This window comes from Nicotiana sylvestris, chromosome 5 (genome assembly GCF_000393655.2).
Source record: "Nicotiana sylvestris chromosome 5, ASM39365v2, whole genome shotgun sequence".
In the NCBI taxonomy this organism is placed as follows: domain Eukaryota; kingdom Viridiplantae; phylum Streptophyta; class Magnoliopsida; order Solanales; family Solanaceae; genus Nicotiana; species Nicotiana sylvestris.
This window is the reverse complement of record NC_091061.1, coordinates 48,782,049-48,802,218: the sequence shown is the minus strand read 5'-3', so window position 1 is coordinate 48,802,218 and position 20,170 is coordinate 48,782,049. Positions and strand designations below refer to the sequence as shown.

At 35.5% G+C, this 20,170-nt stretch overlaps 1 protein-coding gene across 1 annotated transcript; it reads right to left on the bottom strand.

The window, feature by feature from the left end:
* Positions 1-3,487: 3,487 nt before the first annotated feature.
* LOC138868623 (uncharacterized) lies at positions 3,488-8,820 on the bottom strand. The gene is made up of 12 exons (XM_070146186.1): positions 8,638-8,820; positions 7,575-8,093; positions 7,238-7,360; positions 6,734-7,111; positions 6,421-6,588; positions 5,727-5,913; positions 5,411-5,552; positions 5,219-5,331; positions 5,048-5,067; positions 4,195-4,330; positions 3,802-4,087; positions 3,488-3,716 (listed from the first exon to the last, which is right to left on the bottom strand). Exons 1-12 carry the CDS (start codon positions 8,818-8,820, stop codon positions 3,488-3,490), a joined length of 2,484 nt encoding a protein of 827 aa, XP_070002287.1.
* Between the last annotated feature and the right edge of the window lie 11,350 nt (positions 8,821-20,170).

Here is a 20,170-nt window from a genome sequence, read left to right as displayed (position 1 = left end):
GAAATACACAATGACATGGGTTACAGGGTGTATGTAGAGTTGAAAAAAGAGAACAGAGAATTCGGGATGTATCCTTTGTGCATAACAACGATTGAAAAAGAACTTGTTTCCGTGGTAGTTTAATTCAAGGAGATATTGTGCAAATAGACGAATCACTTCAAAGGTATGATTCCGGTACAGATGATACGCTTGCTCAAGATTTTGTCCATTCAGGAGAAGCAATTAGGGTGTTTGAACTGGACAAGGATTTGATAATTTCAAAAACTAATCAAAGGCAGGTTATGGTTGGACAAGTATAAAAGGATAAGGCTACATTGAAAAAGGTGATGCAGAATTATGCTATATCTCAAAGGTTTCAATTTCGGGTTGATAGGTCTAATGCTGTCAGGTTTGAGTGTATTTAATTTTTTTTTTGTATATTGTATTATCTGTTGGAGTTGTAAGTTATACATTGATGTATTTATGCGTATTTGTGGATTTTCACTTGATCTTCACTGATGTGTTTAACATTTGTTTGTTTATGGTCTTTAAATATATGTATTCATATGTATTTTACTGGTATAATTATGTTACAGTGGCTCTAATTATTTTCCTATTTTGTTTACTGTTTGTATTTAAGTGTATGCATATAACTATAATTGTATTCAGTTGTATTCATTGTATTTAAATGCATATAACTATAATTGTATTAAGTTGTATAATAATTTATATATATAGATGTCAGAATGTATTCATATGTATATGAGTGCATTTTTGGTAAACATTTATGCTAATCATATGTAAAATGATAAATTCTTTGTAGTTATGCATTATTATGTATGTCAGAAGATTGTGAATGGAGGTTTAAGGCTTCGAGCATTAACAAATCAGAACTATTAAAAGTGAGAGAGTTCATTGATAACCATACATGTCCGCTGAAGAAAAAGGTGTATGAGCAGCGACAGACAAGTAGTAGCCTTATAGGTGGTATGATTAAGCCTAAGCTTGCTAATCATAAGAGGAAATACACCCCAAAGGATATTATTGATGATGTGAAATCAGATTTAGGTGTATATGTTAGCTACATGTTGGCGTGGCGGGCTAAAGAAAAGGCAATGAATTTTTTGAGAGGTGAACCAGCTGATTCATACAAAAAATTACCAGGATACCTATATACAATGGATATGACATATCCTGGTTCGCATATCAGAATGGTAAAATCGCCCAAAAATGAGTTCATGTATATGTATATATCTTTGTATGCCTTTATAAAGGGGTTTGATAATTGTAGACCCATTGTGGTCGTGGATGGAAGTTACCTAAAATGTTACTAGACCGGGATATTTGTCTCGGCAAGCACGTTGGATGGCGCAGGTGAGTACGTGAATTATAATAAATTCTGTTAATATTTTAAAGATTGAAATACATGTTTTAAAAATGTGTATTCAATTGTCTTTACAGGTCATATATTGCCATTAGCATATGGTGTTATTGATTCAGAGAACGATGCTGCTTGGACGTGGTTCTTTGAGCAATTCAAGATAGCATACGGTGACAGGGAAAACACGTGCATCGTTTCAGATAGAAATGAGAGTATCATTAAATCTGTACCGAGAGTGTATCCAGATGTACCGCATTTTGCATGTATATGGCATCTATGGAACAACGTATATAAGAAATTCAAAAAAAGCCATGCAAAGTTGAGCGAGATATACTTCTCGATGGCAAAAGCATACACACAAGTTGAATTTGACAGTCTGATGGAGAAGGTGAGAAGGTAGATATTAGGGTGAAAGAATACTTGGAGTTAGCTGGATACGAAAAGTGGGCTAGGTTCTATGCACCTGTTAATAGGGGATGGACCATGACGTCAAATATTGCTGAGTCAATCAATGCCGCACTAGTGTCAGCAAGGGAATTGCCAATATACGACTTCCTCGAAGAAGTTAGGAAGATGTTTGGACGTTGGAATTGTAGTAACCGCAAAGAAGCTACACAGACATACACAATGCTTGGAAAAAAATACCAGGAGATGCTGACTTTGAATGAGGCAATGTCTACACGCATAACTGTAAGTTTTATTTTGATGTCATTGTATCATATAATAAGCTATTTCTTTAGATAGCTTAATTGTTTTCTGAAATAACTTATACATAATTTTTTAGATAGATGTATTCAATTGTATTATCATGCAGTAGCCTTATAATGTTTTTGTTTCTTTTCAACTGCCTAAAGTTAAGTAGATGTTTGATGTATGTCACTGTATTCATAAGATAAGACGTAATTATAGTTTATAGTCTGTCGGTCTACATATATGATGTATTCTTCTGTATTCAAACGTTTCAGTTGTATTTAACTGAATAATTCAGCATTATACATAAAGAAATTCATTTATATGTGCTCAAAACTTATAGGTCTATGTTTAAATGTAAGTGGTACCATCGACTGAATACTTACATACGGTTAACGATGGAGGGAGGCATTACATTATCTGCCTGTTAGAGAAAAAATGCATTTGTGGGAGGTTCCAAGTTGATGAATTACCATGCCCACATGCTTGGGCTGTATTGAAAAGCAAATTTCTAATGCTAGAAGATTATTGCTCTAACTATTACAAACCAAATTATGTTGTAATGACATACGATGTGCCTGTGTACCCGCTACCGGACAGAAATGACTGGAATATTCCAGCACATGTTGCAGAGGAAGTTGTGTTACCACCCAAATGGAAAAGACCTCCTGGAAGGCTAAAGAAGAAGCGCGATAAACCTTTCAGTGAATTGTTGCAGCCGAAAAATCAATATTCATGTAGCATATGTGGGCAGGGAGGACATAACAAGCAAACATGTATAAATGCTCCACATAGGATTTAGTTAGAACTCTGACATATATTAGTGCTCCAACGATTTGTCATTACTTCTGATGACATTATGAAGTAATAAAATTTGAAATGTCTTTCGTGAATAGATTATGGATACATTTAGTTGTAGTATTGTGTTGAATACTTTCGAATACAACCTTGTCAACATATACTTAGATAATTTATTATAGACAATGCCTAAGTTGTATATACATAACTAATCAAAATACATCGGAATACAACTATATACTCAGCTATAATATAACAATTTCAATAAATACATATAACCGGAGTAAGTAAAATAAATACATCAAGTTGAGTACATACGTATAAACCTGAAGCATACAGTTGCTGACTTTGATATATAAGTCAAGTGACTGAATATTAATACACATTTATACGCCTTGTTTAATATGTATGAATATATCCTGTAAGATACATACGAGTAGAAATTGTAGATTAAGCATGAATACTTGTAAAAAAATAATGAAACATAGATTGAAAAGTTGCAATTGTCACACATGAACACGGTTGATATAGTGATTAAAACATTGGTTTTTCTAACTGAATACCATCTTCTGTCAAAAAAGATATTCTAAAAAACAGTATTCACCTAAAACAACATTCCAAAACTACATTCATCTAAAGCTACTCTAACACTATCTGTAACTTTGAATCTGACTCCGTGATTTGCCTAGCAATCTTTGAGGGTGCTTCATTCTTACTTATGGCATCAGCGTCTATCTTCCGCAAAGCATAGTCCCAAAGGAGAGCACCATATCTTTGACGGAGTAGATTTGAATCAAATATTGTTTGTGGAATCTCTCCAAGAGTGCTCAGAAACTCTGCGTATGCCGCAACATGCACCTCACAATCCCTGAAAAATGTTGATTGAAACAATTAAAAATAATTCATACAATTAGAGTTCTAAAATGATACAAGAATTATGATTGAATACATACATGCTCCCAGCTTGTTGTTGAGGCAGATTTGATATGAAAACAACTTCAAAGGGATCAGTATGTGACTTGTCAGTGTATGCTGAGTAAGTAGACCAATCTATGTCTTGACTATCTCTATAAAAGCCACTGATTGATAGATACAGAGGTACAAGCTTAGCTAGCTTATCTATCTCAGAAGCTACATAGGCATCATGACCTGCAAATCTGTACGAGTCATACACTTTGATACATCTCTCCTTGAATGAGACAACAACCAATATCCAATGTAGTTTGTCCTTCAAGTTGACTGGTATCAAGACATTGTCAATAGTATGCCAAGGTACATTAGCTAGCAATCTGTAGCCCCTTATGTACTCACATACCACATCCCCTTCTTTGGCTAATTTGCATTACTATCTGTATCAGCATACATGTCGAAGATTTCTGCGATTCTTGTCTTGAATATACAATCAACAGTTGTATACTTGAAGTTGCTTGTTTGGTTGTACTTTCCCTTCTTTCTCAGATAGTAGAATATGACGTCAATATGCTATACACAAATTTAATTACATAGTGTTAGTGCAATGAATCAAATTAAGAAAAAGAAACTGAATATGATAAGTGAAAACTCAGTTAAATACATCACACAGATTCAAGAATAATACATCTGAATACATTAAAATACATCTGAATATAGTTAAAATATAATAGTTATTCAAAAATAATGAGGCCATTCAATACATCATACAAATTCAGTTAAATACATCTGTTATTTACTACTACCGAGTAATGTTGAAAAACATCTGAATACATTTAAATACATGTTGTTACTCAAGACTAATGAGGCAATTAAACACATAGTACTAAAATACATCTGTTAGTTACAACTACTCAGAACTTTTAAAATACATCCGAATATAGTAAAATACAGCAGTTATCAGAGAATAATGATGCCATTAAATACATCCATCAGATTCAGTTAAATACATCTATTATTTACAACTATCGAGTAATGTTAAAATACATTTGAATACATTTAAATACATGTTTTTATTCAAGACTAATGAGGCAACTAAATACATAGGACTGAAATACATATGTTAGTTACAATTACTCAGAACTTTTAAAATACATCTTAATACAGTAAAATACAACAGTTATTTAAGAATAATGATGCCATTAAATACATCATACAGATTCAACTAATAACATCTGTTATTTACAACTACTGAGTTATGTTAAAATACATCTTAATACAATTAAATACAGCTGATGTAAGAGATACATCTGAGTACAATTGAATACATAAAAGTAATGTAAGACAAATTTGTGTGAGAGCTCAATTTGTGAATTATGCAATTAGACAAATTAATACTAAAGAAATGAATTATAGTGGAGTTGGAAGGGGTAAAACTTACATTGGCATCTCATAGTTTACCGTCAAACGATAGAAGGTAAAACCAATTTTTTGAATTGACTTGATCAACTCCAAAATCCAATGGTATATGAAGTGTTGACTTGTTCTTCTTGTAATGGTTTTCCAAATTACTTCTACAAATATGATATAAAAAATATTATATCCATTTTAAAAAATATAAATATGTAATAGGCATATTGGGAAAAAACTCACTTCTGTTCATGTCTAGCCAGAAGACCATCACGAACCCATTTGTCGTATTCCTGAATGATTAATGTAGGATGTGGCTCTGTTATTGAATCATCCTCAAAGGGGTATTTTTTTTCAAAAATGGGGGTCAACTTTACTGAGGTACCTGTTGTTCATGAATAGAGACTTTTAATTATAAAAACCATGGGAAAATAGATCATTAGTTTATAAACACACTAACCTGCGGAGTCAAAGTTTGACTCGTAAGGCGAAGAATACCATCTACTTGGTCACCGATTCCTATGAGATGGTACTGGGGTTGATTCAACTTTTTTTGCACTGTTGTATATCACAATTCTAGTTTCTGGAATTTGACTAGGAAGAAACTTGTCGTCCAGCTCAACTTGAGATACATAGAAATCTGTAGATACACCATCTTGGCCTATATGTGGTATGTTGCACGGCACCTCTGATGTAGTAATCCCCTCTACTCTTGACTCTACACAAAGAACATTAACCACTGTATTCTGTTAGACGTATGCATCAATGTTAGTGTAGTAACTGACTGTATGAATACAGTTAAATACATATAAATACAATACATATTTGATCTTGAATTTGTATTTTGCTGAGGTTGTATTTACGTGGAGGATTTAAATACATTGAACAACATATTAAGAATACATCTGAATACATCTAAATACATATCAATACATTACATATTTGGGGCAGAATTTAAATGCATCTAACTGAAAGTTATAACATTACTATATAGAGGAAGCTTAAATATATACAAGTATCATATTTTAATATATATGAATACATCTAGATACAACATACAAATATCACAATAATTATGTATAAATAAAGTCAGGAAAATACAAATGCATATAGAATTAAGATAATTAAAATACTGAAATATTCTGTATATACTTGTATTTCATAATGTTACAAATTGTTTTGTATATGATTAATCCGAGTAAGAGCAAATAGGAGATATAAACATATACTGAAGAGGTTAAAAAATGTTAAACCTCAACATTATCGCCGACAGCTATATCAGTGTGTCTGTGACCTTTTGGAATATCTTGCAAGTTGGCATCATATGGCATTTCAATACCATCATCACGTCTCTCTATGGTTTCCTTTCTCTGGTGTAAGCTTTCTTTTTGCTGATTGTCTTGAAGATGCTCAGAAAGCATCTTAAAGTTATCATTGATCAATGATCTCAGAGACTTGAACTCGCCCACAACATTAGCAAGACATAAATAATTAGAAAAGTGCGCCAAAAATATATGAATGTTAAGCACTAAAATGTAATGTTTAATATGTGGATAATAAACTCACGTATTCTTTGAATGAATTTAGGTCTTTCCTCAAAGAAGATACTTCATCATTTTTGGAATCTGAAGGCTGATTGTGATGCAAAACATTTTGTGCAATTTCTGATACACCAACAGTAGGAATCTTGGATTGATTATCTGTATTTGAGGGATGAATAATCTGTTCCTTGCGCTTTTTATAGGGCGGTGTTGAAGATGGCCCAACACTTGTAGCGTGTTTCTTCTTACACTGAAGATCAGGTGTAGGAGAAAAGTCATCCGAATCCTCTGCCGACTTGTCTGAACGAGTAGGAGTAGGACTGTTCTCAACAACAATGCCTACTGGAAGAATCTGAATAACGACAAGCTCCATATTGGTTGTATAGATGTCTCTGTAAACAATCTGAAAAATGAAATACAATCAAATTCTTACTATAATGGATGTATGCAAATCTGGAATCAAAATGTAATTTGTATTCAAATGAAGGCAGCAGTAATGATTAGTAAATTATATGCAAATGTATGCAACAGTAATAATGAATGCAGCAACAACTGTATTCAACTGTATACAGTTGTATCCATTAAACTGTATGCAACTGTATAAATGCAGTAGCAACTGTATGCAGTTGTATGCAGAAGTGACTGTATGCAACTGTATACGACATTAATGATTAGTAAATTGTAAAATAGCCAGGATAGAAATTGTAAATTACCATGTTTCCCTTGTCATTGAACATGCCGTTCATCAATTAAGCAAAGTTTGGCTGGTTTCCGGTGGATCTCTAATTGAGTATTCTGGGGACCGCGTTATCAACTCGGAGTGCAATTTTGGGATCAACATTTGAACAACACTCATAAAACCATACTTGCATAGCTAGGGGCATCCCAGCTATCTTGTAGTACTTCTTCTGAGCATCCATCTTCTTGCTAATAAATTTTGTTAGGCTTTCAAATGCTTTTAAACCCCATGGATATTCAGAATAGCGCCCACTCTCGACCAAGTCAAAATGTAGCCTTGGGATGGTTGTGCTGTTCTTCTCGGATGAAAAAATGAAGGTGTGTATTAAATACAACACAACTATCTTTAATGCATCCCTATCGTTGTCGTGACCCCAGTTCTTGTTAGCAAAGCATTTCATCAAATCTTTATTCTTGAAAAGATTGGCACCTCCAAAGTAAGTCTCAATAAGCCAGTTAGGAACCTTTTCATTGATCACAACATCAGCATCGTTACCAACACATTTGAGGCCAGTCACAAGCGCAAACTCCCTTGTTGAGAAAGATAAAGAAGTACCATTGACGTGTATTGCAAATACATTGTTAGGACATCCTTCTAACTGGAGAGCCATGAAGCATCTGAAGAGTTGATGTTGGACTTCACAACGCTTCAATTAAAGGAAATTTCCAAAACAAGTATTACCCAGTTGTTTGTACTTCTCTGGAGTAAGATTTTCTTTTATCTCGGAAACTATGTCTTTGTTAGTATATACACTGATATGCGGTGCAAATATAGGCTATTTTTTCACAAATAGCTTAATTCCTTGCATTTAATAAGAATAAATATATATATAAATACAACTGAATACAACACATATTTTATAGTACAACTGACATGAATACAACTAAATACAGACTGCAAAAATAAACTGGAGTAAGATATCAGTGATAGAAATATATGTACTAATATAATATATACGCATACAACAAATAAAGACATTGTAATTAGAATAAAACAATGATGGGAACTTTGAAAATCATTATAAATACAACTATAAGAATACATCAGAATACATATACATATCTATATCATTGATTTCTATAAGTACAAAAATACATTGAATATCCTTTTTGAACAGAGAATTCAACAGGTTTATACATACAAATACAGATGAATACATCAATAATACAGATGAATACATCAGAAATTACCTTTTCTTCCAGTGTATCCGAGCTTTTACTTGCTTCAACCTCCTTCCCTTTGACAGATGAAGCTTCAGAAATATGATTTTTCCTCTTTTCCGCAATGGGAAGTCTTGTTTCCTTTAATGGTTTCTCAACTTGGGTTTCTTTGAAATTGTCATGTCGAGATATTGTTCTCTTCTCCAATGCCATATTTTTTGCTAAACCTATATCCAATTCCCCTTGAGTGATTTGCAAGGAGAAAGAGGGCCTATCGAAAGTGAGAATTTTAGTGGGTATACCTCTAGTAATAAATTTGTGGGGTGTATTCTCAGGCATTGTGAGAATACGCTTGGATACTGTTGATTAGAGAAATTTTGGTAAGTAGAGATGTTGAGAATAAACAAAAATAGGGAAAATCAAAAAAATTAAATACTTACCACACTAATTATAGAAACAAATGAGTAAAATCTAGAGAAGATTAGGGTTTATGCCGAGATTGGGGAAGGAGGAAGCATCGGTGTGGGTGAGGAGGTTTCTCTGATTTTGGGCGTTTTTACAAGGAATGGGAAATAAAATAGATTGTATCAAAATAGAGAGAGGATGAACGTGTATTGAGAAGTTGTATGAAAAACGTTAATTATGAGAGAGAAAAATCTGAGAAGGGAGAGAGAAAAATAAAACATAGCATCTTTAGTGGCTAAAGTATAGGAGATAACCAAAATTAAAAATTTTGCTATAAACAATAAAAGGTATCTATAGAATATAATTTATTTAAATGATATTTATTTTAAATAAATAAGGTGTTAACCTTTGCTATAGGAGGTAAAAATTCCTATCAAATTTTTATAAAGCACTATCTTTTAGTAGTAATTAGCCATCTATAGATACCATTTATTATATTACGGATTATAGATACTTTTTCTGTGGTTATAAGATGTATTTGATGTATTTAAGCTATTGTATTCATGAATACAGTAGCAAAAATAGGCGTGAATCATGGAAGTCAAGCTAATCAGTTGTTGTATTCGAGTGGATTCGACTATATTCATGGCGTGAAACATGGGATTACAACTGGACAGATTATTGTATTCGACAGTATTCACGGCGTGAAATATGAGAATACACTATTTTTAAATGGAAAATGAATCAATTAACATAATAGACTCCTAATATAACCCAACAAACTCAATTATAACACACAAATTTTGTATTTCCCATTATAAAAAAGATTCTCAACCGAAAAATACTCCAAAAACATAGCAATCTTCAGAAAGTTTATATAATACATCTGAATACATAAATTATATTAATTTAAAAAATCATATGAATACATTCATGGCATATAACGAGACAGTGAATACAAATGAAATACATAGAATATAGCGAGATACATTGAAATACAATAAAAAAAAGACAGTGAATACAATGAAATACATGGAATACAGCGAGATACATTGAATTACAATGAAAAAAAAGACAATGAATACAATGAAATACATGCAAATACAGTGTAATACGTTAAAAATACATTAATATATATTAACAGAAATCTTCTTCTTCATCGCAATTAATTGAATACCAGGGCTTCTAATTTGATTGTAAAGATTAACCTTTTTTGTATTAGGCCACCATCCGACGGGTTCCATTTTGAGAAAGCCTTCCAATGCTTTATGCATCCCTTGAAAACCTAAACCCAACAAAAAGAAAAATTGTTGAGCACATCCGCACAAATGTAATATTGTGTTTATATACTGCTATAGGTATATTTTCTCAATTAGAGAAGTCACCGCTTGGACATTTTTGGGTTCAATTTGAGAAGAGAATATCTCTGGCGACGGAATTTCGACGAACATGTGTATATGCAAATTTTCTTCCACCATTGTTACACTGGAACTGCTCTGAAACCCGATGCTTGTTCGAGACTGGGCCAGGCATAACGACAACTTTGAATTGGTGAGAGGAATTTTGAGATTAAGCATCGTATTTTCAGGGAATGAGAGAAGAGAATGAGATGTATTAAAGTAGAGAGAGAGAAAGAAAATAGTGTAACTGAATAGCGTATTTAGTGGCTTAGGACTAGGAGGTAACCAAAATTAAATATTTGCTATAAACTTTAAAAGGTATCTATAGAATATAATTTTTTAAAATGGTATTTATTTAAAATAAATAAGGTGTTAACCTTTGCAATAGGAGGTAAAAATTCCATATAAATATGACCGATTTTAGGTTTGAAACATAATAAGAGAAAAAAATATATGGGGTGCAGCCGTTTTGAAGCTTTGTGAGAGAGAAAAATATATTCTTTTGCTCCAAAACATTTTTTCTCGGGCAATCCACTTCAAATTGCATTTTTCGACTCGTTAACTGTTGGATCATGTTCAAATTTAAAATGGGAGTTTTCAACATCTGGTTCTTAGTTTTCAACGATGAGATTGGATTTGGAGTCATGTAGCTACGATTCTGGAGGCATGAACAGTAGCGTGTTTTTTTTTGAATGATTTCTCTTCTTTCTTCTATTATTTTGGTGCAATCTTGTTTCTATTGTTGCTGTTGGATTGGCACTTGCTTTGTACCCAATTTAGAGAAATTTTATAACTCTTGTTGATTGATTTAATAGAGATTTGAAAGCCTTTAGTCCCGTGATTTTTACTCTTCATATTGAAGAGGTTTTCCATGTAAATCTTGGTGTCTTGTGTGTTTGATTATTTTACATTGAAGCAGAGGAGCACTGAAGAAATCGTTAAGTTGAGAGCTCTAGAGGTCCATTGAGAGCTCCATTGCAGAGGATCACTGAAACCACAGCTTGGAAGATAAATCAGATGAATTTTTATCGTGTCTTGTTTTTATATATCAAGAGGATCCAAATGTATGTCTATTGGAAACAATCTTTCCTATCTCCACAAGATAGGGGTAAGGTTTGTGTACACACTATTCTTCCAGACCCCACTATATGGAATTATACTGAGTATGTTGTTGTTGTTCGGATCCAAATGTCTAGGAAGAGCAGTAGCTCGTATGAGTAGAGATGAGGTGCTAGAAGACTAGAGTGATGCTCAAGTCGTTAGTTTTTATTCTGTTTTTCTGATCTGTAAAGTTTACTTGGTAAATAATACTTCTTCCGGTCCACAATAAGTGACCAATTTATTTTTTTATTTTAGTTCAAAATAAGTGTCTATTTATATAATCATGAAAAAATTCCATATATTTTTCCAAAATTACCCTTATGTACGTATCCCTAAAAAGTCATTTACTCCTCACATTTGAGAAGAGAAGTAAGTACTACTATAACTATGCTGCAACATTTAATTAAGCTAAGTTTAGTCACACTAATTATTTTTGTCTAAAATTTAGTATTTTCTTAATGGGTGTACCCAGAAAAAATTGATCACTTATTATGGACCGGAGGGAGTACTATATTTACTTGCCAAAAAAAAGAAAAAATTGGAAAAAATCTAAGTAGGATGGTAAAACATATAAGTTCGACTCGAAATGTTCGAGTATTAATTTGTGTATCAAACCTTTTTATTTATCCATGTTCAACATGTTTTTGACACATACGGTGCGAGGGCTCAAATCTAGTTAATCCTTTCTTGCCCATGTTTCAAATTCTTATGTCACCTAACAATTTCTGTGTGGCATCCTCGTAATATTTCTGGTTTCAGTGTCTTCCCGTCTTAAATGTTTCTTGATTTAGCATAAACATCAACAAACTGGCCGTAGTTTATATTTCTTTGGTAAAGAAAATCTAAGCTTGTTAAAGTATGAAAGGTACCTTAAGCTACTCCTGAGCCAAAATGATTGCTGGGAGAGTGCGCAATCCTCTCTAGAACACATCTTTCTTCTTCGTACAGAGGAGAAAACATAAAAACAGCTGTTACACATATTCCCCGTAAAAATAAAATAAAATAGAAACAAAACAAAACCAAGAAATTTGCTAATCCAAACGCCACCTGGAGTCAACATGATATGCCAGAGAATTACTCTGTAACATCACATTGTTTCTGGAGTTGCAACTACACACAATACAAACCAGTAATAGTAATGAGGCCATTTACAAAGACGTTTCATTTGGTTGGTTGTCTGGCTTTAGTAAGAGCTCTGAGCTATTGTACATTCTTAAGGATCTCTTGTATTTTAGATAAGAGTGCTTGCGGGGGATCCCCCGTGCCATTACTTTGTGATGAACGCGAACCCTGATCTTGAAGTTTAATCTTCTCGAGAAGGAATTGCCTCTCAGCCTCAGCCTCATTAAGGCTTTGTTTTAGGTATCTGCTGGCATAGTCTTCTTCAGATTTCCCTAATTTTGAAAGAGCAATCATATGCAACCTGTCCACTTCTCGTCTTGCCTCATCAGCCTTAAGCTGGAACATATCAGCCTCTGCTTGTTTAAGCCTAACAATGCTCTCCAATTCATCTACCTGTTGCCCTTTCTGCTGCCTTTCCATTTTTATTTCCGCAAATTCCTTTGCTTTTTCCTCCAGTTCACGATCACAAGCCTCAAGAGCTACGCGAGCTTTCTTTAGCATTCTCATCTTTTCATCAGCCACCAATTCCATTTTCTGCACTGCCTCTTGTACCGCTTGGGCGATTCGGTTGCATGCCTCCTGCGGTGGCAGCTGCATACTACTGTTTCCAGCCTCGGAGCTCTTTGGTGTGTCCAACTCAAGCTCTTTACCCAAAGAGTAAATGAATCAATCCTAGCCAAAATCATTCTTCTAGAAAATAGACAGCAGATATAAAGAAGAATTTTCCAACATTCTACAACTTTTCTTACTTCAAATTTTTGGGACGGCAAACTGGAAAAAGGACGAGAGGAATCAAAATGTAATCCATTTAAGGTAGATGTGATTGAAAAAGAGGCCCTTAAATCTTTTTCTGCTTGATGAACCATCACAAATGAGAGACCAGTTTTTTTTTTTTTTTTGGTCATCTGGCTACAAAGACTATGAGATCAATGCTGAATTATACGAACCACCCACGGAATCTAAAATCTTAAATTGTTAGAGAGAATACTCCTAAATTCAAGAATTTCAACAAGCCCCCTCAAGTCTTGGCCTGGTTATTATTAGAACAAAAATTACTACGGCTCAAGGCCAAACAAGTTGGGATCAAATATATGAATCCTCATTGACTGTGTTTCCCATTTAAATTCATCTCAAGCCAACATAATACAAAATAAAAACTAAAAATATGAAGTGCTAAAAGTTCTCTGTAATTTCTACCGGCATAAGAATCTCTAATAAGGTTAAAACTCCTAGAGAGCATTGGACATAAGGTAAACTTATATAGCATGACTAAAATATACTCCCAACTAATTGGTATATTGATTCTAAGAGGTTGTAGGTCTTCCAAAACAACTTCATATAATTTTAGGTGTACCTCGTCCCATTTAACACTTTCATTCACCATGGTTTCACATTTATGGATCGGTGCATTTGGAGGTTGACGTATGACATGACCACACCATCTCAAGCGATCTTATCTCATTTTATCCTCAATGTGTGTTACTTGCACCTTCTGGTGAATATGATCATTTTTAATCTTGTCTAATCTGGTATGACAATATATCCATCTTACCATTTGTATCTTTGCGACATTTATCTTGTGGATGTGTTGGATTTTAGCAACCCAACATCCACTTCCAATTGTTGGTCTTATATTGATTTAAAGAACTTACCTTTCACTTTGTATGCCTGGTTATTGTTATTTATTTCTTAAACCAAGCAAGTAGAAATATTTTGTTGATCAGTGACAGTGAGCTGATCTTTAACTGAGAAATAAAAGACAAGCTTTAACTCTAGATATTCATCCTTTCATTAATACCAGTCCATCCATTCATTTGTGCAGGATTTCCACATTTGCCAATTGTTTATGTGTATGACTAACTCTTCTCATTCCCACCAACCCCCTCCAACCCCACCTCCCCCCAAAAATAATTTTTGCCACAAAAACTTGGCAGGTTAATACTTGCGAGAAGGGATAAATGTCCATCCCTTCACGTCTTTCCCCTAAATTTTGTTTATAGTGCAAAAAGGTCAACGGCAGAAAATGACAATGAAGTGAATGGCAAAGAAGGGTCCAAACCAGTTCAGCCGAGAAATTTTATTTTGGGCGAGACTCACCCAACAATAGTTATATGAGGTCACTTTATGTTGTTGACAAGTGTATTTGTGGGGTTCAAAGAACACCTAAATAAATATGGGCGGCTCAACAATTTTTGTGGCCTAAAGCAAAAATATATGAAAAGGCTCTTAAATTTTCTTTGTAAAATTCATATAATAAATGAGATACAAAGCTAACTCCTAGGACTTTGGCCTAGTGGTAAGTGTATAACGTGTGATGTGTAAATTAGGTACACGTCACAATTTAGAACTCTATCGTAAATATATACCATTAATTAAGTGGAAGAAGATAGAGGAGGCACGCCGATAATATGTCGACTTTCGAACCTTGCACACCATTGCATTTGGGGATTTCGATTAAAAGGATGAACAAAAAAAATTCTTTCAAATGGATGGATCAATAACTATGGTGAAAAGAAATAGCCAATACATGAGTTCTCTTTTAGGAGAAAAAAATTAGATTTGATAACAAAGGTTAGAAATTTAACGTTATGTATCACTCAACTATATAAATTTAATTAAAACTTTTAAAATATTTTATTAATAATAATTACATAAAATATATGTGACACATTATACTTAAAATTGGGGCCCTTAATATTTTGGGGTCTAAGGCAATGACTTCATTTGTCTTACCCTTAGGCTGCCCCTGTAAATAGATCTAGTACAAAAAAAAATGGAGGGAAAGGAAAAAGTGAGTCATTTTCCCTCCTTAATTACTATCTTTGCTCATTGTAGTCAGACTCAAGCAAGGAACCACCACTTTGTACTGTTGATAAATATATTCCAGCGAAGCATCGGAAATTGAACTCACTGATCAAGAATTGGACCAACTAAATCGCAGCACTGACAAACCAAAAGAAGAACACCGTCCAAGCATACCAATTGCACCATGGCCATCGGTAAGTTATCGTGACTCCTTTACACCACCACCAACTACACTGCTTACTAATTTTGAAAACAAGTTCTTAACAAAGCTATGTCTAGCTGTTGAGCAGGATAACTCCAGGCACCATCCTCACTTCATCCCCATCACCACCCAAGACAAAGAACGTCTCTACTAGCCTTGGCATCAAGCAATAATTACTAAACTCCTACGAAAGAAAGTAGCCTATAATTTTCTCAAAACAAAACTACAATTACTGTGGCAAATATCTGAACCTCTACACCTTATAGACTTAGGTTATGAGTACTACCTTATTAAACTAACTGATCAAACCAATTATCAGAAAATTCTCCGTCAGGGACCATGGTTTATTAGATCACAATTCTTAACCGTTAGACAATGTGAACCTAAATTTAATCCGGCCTTACCACACACTAACTATTCTACCATTTGGCTTAGACTTCAAGAGCTACCAATTGAATACTATGATGCCTCCATACTGAATAAAATAGCATCTCTAATTGGACAACTCCTCAAAGTAGATACTTGCACAATGCATGCTATTAGAGGACGTTACGCCAGACTTTGCATACTTGCACCATTAGAGGTACCATTACCCACTGAGCTCATGATAAGAACTTACCTCCAACAAATTCGTTATGAAGATAATTACTCTCTCTGTACCCATTGTGGCTGCCTTGGCCACTCTCCACAATCTTGTACCAAGAAACCCACTACGACTCAATCCACAACACCTACAGATCCAAAACCACTAAGCACTACCACCCCAGGCCCTTGGAAAATTTAACCTACACAAAACCTACACACAAACCACTAAAAAACCAAACCCAAAACCAGACCACTACTACGTCTGCTATCCCAAAACCTACAAACCACCAACACAATAGTAATCATACTACCACCACTACTTCCACCATTCCTTTATACAATCAAGTACCCATGCTACATCTGATAACACAACACAGCCGCAATATGAAGAGCCCACGACCGCCTCAAAGCAAACTCTTCCTTCTCCCCATCATACCCCTATGACTCCAACTTCTAAAATCCCAAATAATACTGCCTTTCCTACCCCTAACCCCCCCTCTTCCAACACATTTCCATTACTATTTACCGCTGGCCCAATACACGAAACTATACTGCCTACTCACCCTCTATAAAAAAAATTAAAAAACATTTAATGGCTACTAAGAACAATCATAACATTACTCACTCGCATGCTCCTTTCCCACGAGGTAATCATACCACACCAAGCAATCATCACACATTCAACACCATCGTCCCTAACCTCATCCTTACAACAATAGACATGCCATACTATATCCTAAACACAAACTTGTCATCACTTTCGACCTCCACAGTTCAACACCTAAACAGCTCTACTCCAGCTCAACTCCCTACCACCTCTTCTACCCTATCACAGACCCCAGCACCTCTCCCCATACACTCAACCTCACATACAAACCCCATGCATATTACTACATCGACCATGCAACACCACAAGGAACCTCCTGTATCTTCCACAGGTAGCATTACCCACTGAGCTCATGATAGGAACTTACCTCTAACAAATTTATTAGGAAGATAATTACTCTCTTTGCACCCATTGTGGCTGCCTTGGCCCCTCTCCACAATCTTGTACCAAGAAACCCACCACGACTCAATCCACAACACCTACATATCCAAAAACACTAAGCACCACCACCCTAGGCCCTTGGAAAATAGTAACGTACAAAAAACCTACACGCAAACAACTAAACAACCAAACCGAAAACCAGATCACTACTACACTCGATGTCCCAAAACCTACAAAACACCAACACAATAGTAATTATACTACCGCCACTACTTCCACCATTCCTTTACACAATCGAATTTCCATCCCAAGTACCCATGCTACATCTGATAACACAGCACAACCGCAATATGAAGAGCCATGGCCACCTCTGAGAAAATCCTTCCTTCACCCCATCATACCCTTACGACTCCAACTTCTAAAATCCCAAATAATACTGCCTCTCCTACCCCCTAACCCTCCCCCCTATTTTAACACATTTTCATTACTATTTACCGTTGTCCCAATACACGAAACTACTTTGCCTACTCACCCTCTACAAAAGAAATTAAAAAAATATTTAATGGCTACTAAGAACAATCATAACATTACTCACTCACTTGCTCCTCTCCCACGAGGTAATCATACCACACCAAGCAATCATCACACCTTCAACACCATCATCCCTGACCTCATCCCTACAACAATAGACATGCCACCTTATACCCTAAACACAAACTTGTCATCACCTTCGACATCCACAGTTCAACGCCCAAACAGCTCTACTCCAGCTCAACTCCCTACCACCTCTTCTACCCTATCACAGACCCCAGCACCTCTCCTCATACACTCAACCTCACATACAAACCCCATAAATATTACCACACTGACCATGCAACACCACAAGGAACCTCCTGTATCTTCCACAAGTATCTTCCATCGATGCTTACCCCTATTACCACATCCAATTCTATAAATTTGCTACCACAAACACAGACAACTACAGACGAAGATACGCACAAATCCTCTCCATCTTCAACCCCTCACCAAAGATTTCAACATGAACCACTCATGCACTCACAGACACCATTGCCACTCCCACCACTATCGTCGCTACATCAACAACATACACCTTAATCACTACTTCATCCCACCACCAATCCCATGCGTGCCATTGCCACTACCCTATCAACCAACATCACTACCAATAATTGCCCTTCATTGTCCTCCACTTCCACCATCAACATCCTCCTTTCCACTGAATCTGCCCCACCTGCAGGGGCAACTCAACTCACTACTCGAAAACAACGACAACTTGGCAATGATCATCCAGGAAGGCATCCTCTCCCCATTGCAACATGATACTGCCATGCAACTCATCTACCAACAGGAAATAGCAGCCCTGGAGCTCCATAACCACTTCACACAGGTTCTACAATGGTCTCAACAATTGGAACATCAATATCCCCAGCAGAACTTACCCCCACTTCCACCTTACTCGCCATGGTTTGCAACTACAAGTCAACAATAACTGGGAATACCTTCCCAACCACCACAAGCTCAACAAACTCCAATACCACCTCCCCATCCACCCTCACTACCTTTGATAGAAATAGCACAACCCCAGGAGGAAGAAGAAGAACACAAGAGGCCAGAGACTTTCATGGAGTCCATGACACTCCACGACCTATTGACGATCACCATGTAGGAAAACTCAGAAAGAAAAGTGCTCGTCTTTATTCCGCCAACATTGGAAAAAACCTCCTTGAATATTCGCCTAGATCCCTTCTCCTAACTGGAGAGATATGTGATTCTTATGATACCGATGTTGAACGACAATATCCTACTAGCAGCACTCTACAACCCACTTCATCTATTGATGCACCTGGAACTGGCTTTGACCCCACGAGGGGGTCCCCAACAAAATGAAGATCATGCTTTGGAATTGCAGAGGAGCTAATGGCCCTGACTTTCGTCGCAACTTACATTTCCTACTCAACTAGAATGATCTTTCCATCTTATACCTCACGAAGACAAAAATGGAGGATCACACATCCCTTCTCCAAGAATTTAACTACAATGATATTATTCAAGTAGCAGCCAGAGGTCGCTCAGGAGGTATAGTGCTACTGTGGCAAGCCAATGAGCTTCATGTGGATCCTGTTGCTGTCACTAGCTAATAAATACATACATCAGTTCAGGTAAGTAGCTCGACCTCACCTTAGCTAATATCATTAGTTTATGCAAGTACTACGTACAAGAATCGACAATTACTATGGAATAACAAAATAGAATTCAATATGCATCATAATACGGCCTAGTTATTATGTGGTGACTTTAATGAAATATGCTCATCATCCGATAAATTTGGCGGCAACCCTATAAGTCCTCATCGCTCCTCAAATTTCAATAACTGCCTACACAATCTTAATATGCTTGACTTGGGTTTCACTGGCACATTTTACTTGGACTAATACACCTAAAAATATTAACAAGTCACCAACTGCCAAAAAATTAATTCTTGAGCGACTCGATAAATTTTTTGGCAATGATCAATGGTTACTTTTGTTTGAGGATGCAACTGTCCAACACCTCTCACGCACTCATTTAGATCAAGCAGACCCTACTCCAAACAAAACCCTTCGTTCAAATTCGAAATTATGTGGTTACAACATCCCAATGTTTTAAATGTTGTAACCCATAATTGGCTTCATAACAATGATTATCTGGATGTGGCCATAAAATATATAGACCATGCTTCCAATTGGAACATCCATACTTTTAAAAATATTTTTTACAAAAAGAAAATCCTTCTCAACCGCCTAGGTGGTCATCAACACATGGACCCTAACAAAAAAAACAGTTTCCATTATAATCTTGAAAATAGGCGTATCACTGACTTTAACACGATCCTTAAACTAGAGGAAGAATTCTAGAAACTTAAATCACGCATTCAATGGCTTAATGATGGTGGCA

Excerpts from the sequence above, each read along its gene's own strand:
- LOC138868623 (XM_070146186.1), bottom strand. The coding sequence starts at position 8,820 with ATGGCATTGGAGAAGAGAACAATATCTCGACATGACAATTTCAAAGAA. Across the intron at positions 5,553-5,726 it reads TAGAATTGTGATATACAACA|GTACCTCAGTAAAGTTGACC; the intron begins GTGCAAAAAAAG and ends CATGAACAACAG. Across the intron at positions 5,068-5,218 it reads TTACCTTCTATCGTTTGACG|ATGTATCTCTTACATCAGCT; the intron begins GTAAACTATGAG and ends AATTGTACTCAG.